At 45.9% G+C, this 9,663-nt stretch overlaps 3 protein-coding genes across 3 annotated transcripts; 2 read left to right on the top strand and 1 right to left on the bottom strand.

Annotated features, from left to right (window-relative positions):
- Window positions 1-100: 100 nt before the first annotated feature.
- On the top strand, window positions 101-875 carry LOC143023395 (histone H3). Its single transcript, XM_076181917.1, has one exon. The coding sequence runs from the start codon at window positions 115-117 to the stop codon at window positions 523-525; it is 411 nt and encodes a 136-aa protein (XP_076038032.1). The 5' UTR covers window positions 101-114; the 3' UTR covers window positions 526-875.
- Window positions 876-4,644: 3,769 nt separating this feature from the next.
- LOC143023434 (histone H2A) lies at window positions 4,645-5,378 on the bottom strand. Its single transcript, XM_076181955.1, has one exon. The coding sequence runs from the start codon at window positions 5,297-5,299 to the stop codon at window positions 4,928-4,930; it is 372 nt and encodes a 123-aa protein (XP_076038070.1). The 5' UTR covers window positions 5,300-5,378; the 3' UTR covers window positions 4,645-4,927.
- Window positions 5,379-8,179: 2,801 nt separating this feature from the next.
- LOC143023432 (histone H2B) lies at window positions 8,180-8,787 on the top strand. Its single transcript, XM_076181953.1, has one exon. The coding sequence runs from the start codon at window positions 8,352-8,354 to the stop codon at window positions 8,721-8,723; it is 372 nt and encodes a 123-aa protein (XP_076038068.1). The 5' UTR covers window positions 8,180-8,351; the 3' UTR covers window positions 8,724-8,787.
- Window positions 8,788-9,663: the final 876 nt, after the last annotated feature.

The raw sequence follows: 9,663 nt of genomic DNA, 5'->3' as shown, positions 1-9,663 counted from the left end.
CGCCTCTCAGCCAATGAGAGCGCCTGCTACGAGACGACCGAGGTGTGGTGGCGGGCAGAGTTGGGCTAGTGCCGACATTACTTACTGTACTGCAGCACCAAAGCAAAGCAAGCCATGGCGCGCACGAAGCAGACCGCTCGCAAGTCGACAGGAGGCAAGGCCCCTCGCAAGCAGCTAGCCACCAAGGCCGCCCGCAAGTCGGCTCCTGCCACAGGAGGCGTCAAGAAGCCCCATCGTTACCGCCCTGGTACCGTGGCTCTCCGTGAGATCCGTCGCTACCAGAAGAGCACCGAGCTCCTGATCAGGAAGCTGCCCTTCCAGCGCCTGGTGCGTGAAATTGCCCAGGACTTCAAGACAGACCTGCGCTTCCAGTCCTCTGCCGTGATGGCTCTGCAGGAAGCCTCAGAGGCTTACCTGGTCGGTCTGTTCGAGGACACCAACCTGTGCGCTATCCATGCTAAGCGTGTTACCATCATGCCCAAGGACATCCAGCTGGCTCGCAGGATCCGTGGCGAGCGTGCTTAGATCATGAGCACGTACGCAGCGGGGGTCGTCGGCAGCAGCAGAAGAGCACAGGGAAAGGAAAGGAAAGGAAAGGGAAAGAGAGGAAGGCAGGCAGGCAGGCAACACGCCACACACCCTCCCTCCACCCAACCCAATCCAAACCACCCTTACCTGCCTTCATTCTCATGCCGACCGACCAACTAACTCACTAGGCCCTCTTTAGGGCCAAATTTTGATTACAAAAGAGAGCACGGTGATTCTTATTAGGGATGCGCCGGCCTTGCCTAAAAATAAGTTCTAGACTAGTTACGATTTTTTTTTTTTTTTTTTTTTTTTTTTTTTTTTTGTGTGTGTGTGGTGGCTGGCGTTTTTTTTTTTTTTTTTTTTTTTTTTTTGTGTGTGTGTCTCTGAATTCCCTACACTAGTTAAGACTTTCTCTCTCACTCTATATGTCAATTACCTAGGATATGCCTTGAACGAACTAGTTAAAGCGTTTTTGTTGATATGCATGTACGTACACACATATATCCATGATTCGTAAGGAGAGCTCGCTGATTCTTATTAGGGAAGAAACGACCTTGCTTAGGATATATCTTAGACTAGTTATTTTTACCCTGAGTTACCTAGACTAGTTAAGACTTTCTCTCTGAACTGCATAGGATATATGTTAGGCTAGTTAACACTTTTGTCTGTTTGTATCTCTCCCTCTGCGGCGAAATCCTTGTACGAGTGATATCGTGTGGCACTCGTTGATGTAGATAGATAAACATGTGTAGCTATGGATAGATTTTATGTGTATATAAGCATGCATAGTAAAATATACACCCAAGGTATGGACGTACACATGTATGTGTATACTCGTATGGACGTACACATGTATACTCGTATGCACGTACACATGTATGTGTATGCACGTACACATGTATGTGTATACTCGTATGCACGTACACATGCATGTGTATACTCGTATGCACGTACACATGTATGTGTATACTCGTATGCACGTACACATGTATGTGTATGCACGTACACATGTATGTGTATGCACGTACACATGTATGTGTATGCACGTACACATGCATGTGTATACTCGTATGCACGTACACATGTATGTGTATGCACGTACACATGTATGTGTATGCACGTACACATGTATGTGTATGCACGTGCACATGTATGTGTATGCACGTGCACATGTATGTGTATGCACGTGCACATGTATGTGTATGCACGTGCACATGTATGTGTATGCACGTACACATGTATGTGTATACTCGTATGCACATACACGTGTATGTGCGGACACATGTTGATGTAGATAGATATACATGTGTAGTTGTAGATATGTTTAATGCGTGCATGTGTAGCTGTAGATAGAGTTAATGCGTATATAAGCGTGCATAGTAAAATATACACCCAATTTATGTGAGTATGCATATATCTATGTGTATGTACACATGTATGTACCTGAGCGTACACGTGGGTAATATATATGTCTGTGTGTGTGTATTCATATAGATATGTGTGTGTTTCCACATATCCATTGTTGTTGGCAACACGCCAGAACTGCTGTAGTCCCCCCTAAGTAAAATTCTTTCATTGTGCATAATATTGTTAATCTGCATTAATATATATATACCAATTCCCATCATTAACGTATATTGTAAACATTACATCTGATACGAGCATCACTATTATATTACTAAATGGATTTGTATATAGTTATATTTGGATACGCTTTACAGAGCGTGGTGTGGTGGCGGGCAGTTTATTTATTTTTTTTTTTTACTCGTATGCACGTACACATGTATGCACGCACGCATGTACGTACACATGTATGTGCGTACGCATTACGTACACATGTATGTGCGCACGCATGTACGTACACATGTATGTGCGCACGCAGGTACGTACACATGTATGTGCGCATTCATGTTGATGTAGATAGATATACATGTGTAGCTGTAGATAGATATAAGGGGGCCCCGGACACCCATACTCTTGTGCGGTACGACCGAATCAGTTTTTCAGACAAACAAAATTTATTACTCATTTCCTTTTCTGATTACCTATAAATACATGTAGTATCACTTCCTTGCACTTAAAAATACCATATTATCTAATAGTCAATGGGCAAAATGTTCAGTAACTTCAAAAACTAATATCGTGGAAAAGGTCTTACCAATTTTTTTTTTGCTTAAGGTCCATTTGAAGAGTGGCCCTATCTGAACTTTTTTTTTTTTTTTTTTTTTTTGTAGATTTTTTATTTATTTACCTCGTACGAGAATAGCAATGATTTTTTTTTTTTTTTTGTACATATTGTTAAAAAGATTAAATTTCTGAGGAAAAATAATAGCTAGAAAAATACTGCCAAAGAAATTGCTTTATTTTGACTTCCAGATATTTACGTCTTACAATTCTCTACAAATGAAAAAAAAAAAAAAAGTGAAAATTTGTATATAAAAGAGCGACTTATAATTTGATGAATGGAAAGAAAACAAACTTTTCAGTAGCGCCCTTTAAATGCCGCACGGACATTTAAAGACATTAAATTATATTTTCCTTTATTTTATTCTATTACCAAGTTAAAGTTACTATTTCTCTTCACCCCTCCCACAGTTATTGTTGGTAGAATAATGAATATTGGTTATTGCTAGAATAAATGAAAGATTTATTTGACGTGCAGGAGTGAGATGCTTGCCAGGTGTCGCCAATAATTAATTTATTCTATTTTATATATAAGAACAGAAACGGAATTGAGATGTAATTTTTGGTCGAAGTGCTACCACTATTATAGAGAATCTTTTGAAATGCTTATCTGTTGGAAGAATAAATATATATATATATATATATACATATATATATATATATATATACATATATATACAGTATATACGATCGCGTGCATGAATAGCATGAGAAAATGATATTCTCCTGTTTACGCACTTCGACTGTTACTAAAGTCTCTCCTTTTAGCATCGTCCTGTGGGTTTAGTCAAATTGCCAGATACCTCCATATCAAGCTGCCAGATACCTCCATATCAAGCTGCCAGATACCTCCATACACAAGCTGCCAGATATCTCCATAGATATGAATTGCAGTAAAAAAAAAAAAAAAATGGCTATCGAAATTTTGACTCATTTCAAATGTTTTTCATGCAATGGGGTTGCCAGAGGTCTCCAAAAGTTTATCTATTTTATTTTATATATAAGAAAAGAAAGGGAACTGAGCTCTAATATTTTGTTTGAGTGTTACCACCATCATGGAGAACCTTTTGAAATGTTTACCTAAAATTCGTTCATTTTCCAGAATTTTTTTGTCGATTTTTCGCGGCCGGGGCTCCCTTAATGCGTATATAAGCGTGCATAGTAAAATATACACCCAATTTATGTGAGTATGCATATATCTATGTGTATGTACACATGTATGTACCTAAGCGTACACGCGCGCGTGTGTGTGTGTGTATCCACGTATGCATTGTTGTTCGCAACACGCCAGAACTGCTGTAGTCCCCCCTAAGTGAAATTCTTTGATTGTGCATAATATTGTTAATCTGCATTAATATATATATACCAATTCCCACCATTAACGTATATTGTAAACATTACATCTGATACGAGCATCACTATTATATTACTAAATGGATTTGTATATAGTTATATTTGCATACGCTTTACAGAGCATTTGTATATTGGTCGAGTATTATTGATGTGATGGCTGACGGCCGATTTAAAAAATGAGTCCTAAAACAGTATGGAAGTTTAAATGATTCCTTCCTACAATTGGGACGATAATCTATTATCATGATGTGGAAACGAACCGCATCAGACGTACACACGTAAGAATGTGTGTGTGTGTGTGTGTGTGTGTGTGTGTGTGTGTGTGTGTGTGTGTGTGTGCGTGCGTGCGTGCGTGTGTGTGTGTGTGTGTGTGTGTGTGTGTGTGTGTGTGTGTGTGTGTATGTGTGCGTGCGTGTGTGTGTGTGTGTGCGTGCGTGTGTGTGTGTGTGTGTGCGGGTGTGTGTGTGTGTGTGCGGGCGGGTGTGTGTGTGTGTGTGTGTGTGTGTGTGTGTGTGTGTGTGTGTGTGTGTGTGTGTGTGTGTGTGTGTGTGTGATGATGCATACGTGTTTGTACAGGAACAACGTGCGATGGTGCGAGAATGTATCTATGTTGGCAGGTATGCTTGCATCTGTACAGGCGCATGGTTACATTGATTCAAGTGAGCTAATGCATGCTACATACGAGGAAACCTAATGGCAAGACGCGATGCGATTGACAAGGAAGAAGAGGATGAAAAATAAGAAATAAAAGAATGGACAGTCAGTAAGAACCAAATTATCTCTCTTGTAAAGGACTGTGGCTCCAAGAGGAGCCGGTTATTAGAAGACACGAAGAAGAAGTTTAAAGATGTCGCTTGGGCCTTTACTTCTTCTCTGTCTTCTTGGGCAGGAGAACTGCCTGGATGTTAGGCAGGACACCACCCTGGGCAATGGTAACGCCAGAGAGGAGCTTGTTGAGTTCCTCGTCGTTGCGGATGGCAAGCTGGAGATGGCGAGGGATGATACGGGTCTTCTTGTTGTCGCGGGCAGCATTGCCGGCCAACTCGAGGACCTCGGCAGCCAAGTATTCCATGACTGCTGCCAGATAGACAGGGGCACCAGCACCAACGCGCTCGGCGTAGTTGCCCTTGCGGAGGAGTCTGTGAATCCTACCGACGGGGAACTGAAGACCAGCCCTGCTTGAGCGAGACTTTGACTTTCCCTTAACCTTTCCGCCTTTGCCACGGCCAGACATGATGAGTTGTGTTGTGAGCGAGGGTAACCGACCGTCCTACACGGTGAGCAAGTTGTTGAGGATATAAGCGTCGCTGGGTTTTTTTTTTAGATTTATTGATTTACAAGAAATACATCTTGTTTGGGTCTCTACCCATATTCCTAGAAGGCATACAAGTATGCCTTTTACAATAAGTTACATGTACATTTGTTAAAAATATGTCAATATATGTTGCGCTGTACGGTCTCCACGATCTAGCCGACGTGGTTAGTGTCCTATGAGTCCGTCGCGTCCCATCCGGTCCAGCCGACGTGGTTCCTGCACCCGTCGCGTCCCATCCGGTCCAGTCTAAGGCATCATGCGCAGTTACCTAGGTGAAGAGAAGAAAGCATTAGTCCTTGGCTTAAATTAAAATGTGTCATAAGTCAAAAAAGTCAAAAATCAGCAAGAGAGTACAGTCGAACAGAACCCATCCGTATCATCTGGGGGGCGGCACTTGAAGGAGGCGTCCCAGCCGATACGAGTTAAGGGACACCGTCAGTCGACGGATGAGTCCCCCAGCCGAGGTCCTGGGGCCCGCACGTAGAAATCTGGTCGCCGGGCAAAGGGCCACATAATGATCTAGCCCGTTTGCGCCGGCCTCTCCACAGTGGATGCAGGCCTCCGGCTGTCCCGTCACCTCCGAGAAGCATCGATACCCGAGACGGAGTCGATGAAGGGTGACTTCCTCTATCCTGGAGAGACGGACTCCAGGGGTCAGTCGCTCATACGCTGTGGCAACTTGATACCAGCGTGCTGACGGCCTCTGGGCTGTTAGGTTCCTATGGCTTTGTAGTTCCCTCTTGGCCATCGCTCTCGTTGCAATGGCCAAGATCTCAGTTCGGCTCGGGAGGACACCGATTCCGCCTTCCATGTCCCCTGTGGCCGCTCTTCTGGCCACCCTGTCTGCCGCTTCATTTCCCTGGATGCCGATGTGTCCCGGCACCCAGTTGAGGACGACTGATCTCCCTTGCTGACGGAGGGCCTTGAGCTGAAACAACAGTGAGGTCATTAGTTTTTTCTGGTCAGTGTGATAATTTTTGGATATTAATTGCAACAGAGCTAAACTATCTGTGTGCACAACTACATTACGTTGGTGGGTGTTGAGAGCATGGGTCAATGCTAGACCCACTGCAACACCCTCTGCTTGCGTCGAGCAGCGAGTGCCCAACACCCTTACTCCCTGTTCCTCGTCCTTCGTGACAAACGCTGCACCTGCCACGTTGTGTACGGGATCCACGGAGCCGTCTGTAAAATAGACGACGCAGTTTTCCTGGGCGACAGATCTCATTGTGGCCTCCGCATCCGCCCGCAGGCGCGGCAGCGGCGTACCGCGTCGTGACGCCATCACACTGATTCTGGCCGGTGGATTCTCCCAGGGGGGAGACTGCACATAACCTTCCACCGGCACATCCCTCCTCTTCTGAAGGATAAGGTCATGCAGGTGAAGGTCCCTTATGCGGTGTGCAACCCTCGCTGACCACCTCTTCTGCGGGAAGAGATCCGGATCTTGCTGGAGGGCGCTGATTAGCCTTCGCCGCAGGAACGAGTCATGTTCTCTCTGAATGACTCTTATGGCGAAGGCTACCACCAATCCTGAGATCCTCACACTGATAGGCACCAGTCCCGCCTCTTGCTGCATATTGGCGACCAGAGTCCAGCGCGGCGCGCCCAATATTACGCGCAGCGCCTGGTTCTGTACTGTCTCCAAGTCAGCCAACCGTGTTGCGGATAGACCAGCCAGAGCACTGCTGGCATAGTCTATCACCGGTCGAATTGCGCTGACGTAGAATGTCCGGAGGACAGCGCAGTTGGCACCTGCCTCTCTGGTCGCCAAGGACTTCAAAACGTTAATCCGGCTGAGGACCCTTCCCCGGATGTATGCCACTTCAGTCCGGAAGGACAGCCTGGAGTCGAGCCAGACACCTAGGTACATGTGCGTGCTGACCCACTCCACCTCATGTCCCTGCAGCAGAAGCCTGTCCCTCGGTGTCACGCTAGTGCCAAAACACATGGCTTTGGTCTTTGGTGGCGAGATCTTGAGGCCAAGCTCTTCGCATTTGGAGGAAATGCGGTCGAGGCACATTTGCGTCCTTCTGGCCTTGGTCCTTCTGCCTGCCACCACCAGCGCGACATCGTCTGCGTATGATAGGAGGCGGCATCCTGTGGGTAGAGGGATGGCTATTAATGCACTCATCAGCACGTTAAACAGGGTGGGACTGAGAACCCCACCCTGGGGTGTACCATTTTCCAGGGGGTGATAGCAGGACTCCACTCCCTGTAGACGGACTCTGGCAGTTCTATTGGAGAGGTAGTCCGCTATCCACTGTAACAGTTTCCCCTGTACTCCTCTGGCAGCCAGACTGTCCAGAATTGCAGCGGGACTGGCAAGCTCGAATGCCTTCTCCAGGTCAAAGAAGACGACCATGGCGTGACGTTGCTCCACATGGCTCAGAAGCGTTGTAATGCATTGAGCCGTGCCCACCCCTTTGGTGAAGCCATAGAGGTTCTCTTGTGGTGGTCCCAGTTTCCACAAAAGTCTTTGGAGAACCATCTTTTCCATGGTCTTCCCCAGGCAGCTCGTCAGGGAGATAGGACGATACTTTCCGGGCTCCCTGGGCTTGGGGATAGGCACGATGTCGGCCCTCTTCCAGTTGGACGGAAGTCTTCCACAGGACCAACTGCTGTTTACCACCCGGAGGAGTGCTTCTTCTCCAGCATCCCCCAGGTGTGCAACCATGGAGTACGTCACTAGGTCGCTCCCTGGAGCAGTGTCGGAGGATCTCTTACGTGAGGCTTGCAGCTCATGGATGGTGAATGGCGTGTCCGTGTCACCCGGAGTGATATATATATAGGATCAGGTAGCGGCTCAGAGCGGTTGGCGGAGGGAGGCTATTGACCATTCAGAACGCAGGGATTGGGTTCTTGTTCGCCTGCGACCGCTCTTGCCAACTACTGCTGCCCACTATGTCTGATTTATAAGCAAATTTTCAACGCGTTCCGGCACTACACTGACATTTGCCATAGAAGCAACATGCCGCCCAAGACGTCCGGAAAGGCCGCCAAGAAGGCCGGTAAGGCCCAGAAGTCCATCTCCAAGGGAGACAAGAAGAAGAAGCGAAGGAGGAAGGAGTCCTACAGCATCTACATCTACAAGGTGCTGAAGCAAGTTCACCCTGACACCGGGATCTCCTCCAAAGCTATGTCGATTATGAATTCGTTCGTGAACGACATTTTCGAGCGCATTGCTGCCGAGGCTTCCCGCCTTGCCCACTACAACAAGCGCTCGACAATCACTAGCAGGGAGATTCAGACTGCTGTCAGGCTTCTACTCCCTGGTGAACTGGCCAAGCACGCCGTGTCTGAGGGCACCAAGGCCGTCACCAAGTACACCTCCTCCAAGTAAACTTTTTCTTCTTCCTTGAAGTTGTTACACTTGGTTGGGCAACCCGGCTCCTTTTGGAGCCACATGTCATTCAGAAAGAGAGAGAGATGTATCTAATACAAATGTCAATTCTATCCATTGATCCTGATATTACTACTACTATTCTTGTCTGCTGTGCTCGTGGAGTCCCATATGTACCTTTGCAGATTTGATCAAGCTGCAGTTACGTCTACCTTCTTTGTGATTCGTCTGCCATGAAAGCTGTGTTCTGTAGTATGTTTTGAAAGCAGTGTGTTCTGCGTAGAACTAGTTTGAAATGGGGCATTGCTTATACACACCTTGACAGCAGGAGATCCATTCCTTCTATTATGCATTTTCTCTCTTGTTTGAATATGAATTGACTTGTACTGTGTTTTATCTGTTCTTATCAGGGAAGGGTGAGGAGGAAATGCCCTGCACCATGAACTAACTAACCAACTGCACTCTGAACATGACATGAGGAAATAGAAAGGAAAAATCCATATATGTATAGAAGACTTGTGGAATGAGGGTTTTGGGTACAGTGGCAGAAAGTACAAGGGAAGTGGTGACAGGTACACTAATGAGGCCAATGCAAATAGGAAACGTATGACTTGACAAGGCTGTAGTATATGAAGAAGAAATAACAGAAGTGACCGTAGGTTCTAGAGAGAGTATTGTGTCACTTGGAGAAGTGTGGCATGATTGAAAGACCCACAACTGGGAAAAGGAGAGAGAATATAATGCCAAGTGGCTGTGAGATTGATGTTGAAAATGATAGCAAGTCAAGGACAAAAAAAGAAAGAAAAAAATCTCCTACTTTATTCACAAGTGTGTTTGAGTGCGGGGACTAACCTTAACTGATGGTGTGTGCATTCTATTTTTTTTTTTTTTTTTTTTTTTTTTTTTTTGCGGCTGGCTGTCGTTAATAACAAGCTGTTTG

This window comes from Oratosquilla oratoria, unplaced genomic scaffold (genome assembly GCF_046742065.1).
Source record: "Oratosquilla oratoria isolate Oo_2021 unplaced genomic scaffold, ASM4674206v1 SCAFFOLD47, whole genome shotgun sequence".
Classification (NCBI taxonomy): domain Eukaryota; kingdom Metazoa; phylum Arthropoda; class Malacostraca; order Stomatopoda; family Squillidae; genus Oratosquilla; species Oratosquilla oratoria.
This window is presented reverse-complemented; position numbering and strand designations above follow the sequence as displayed.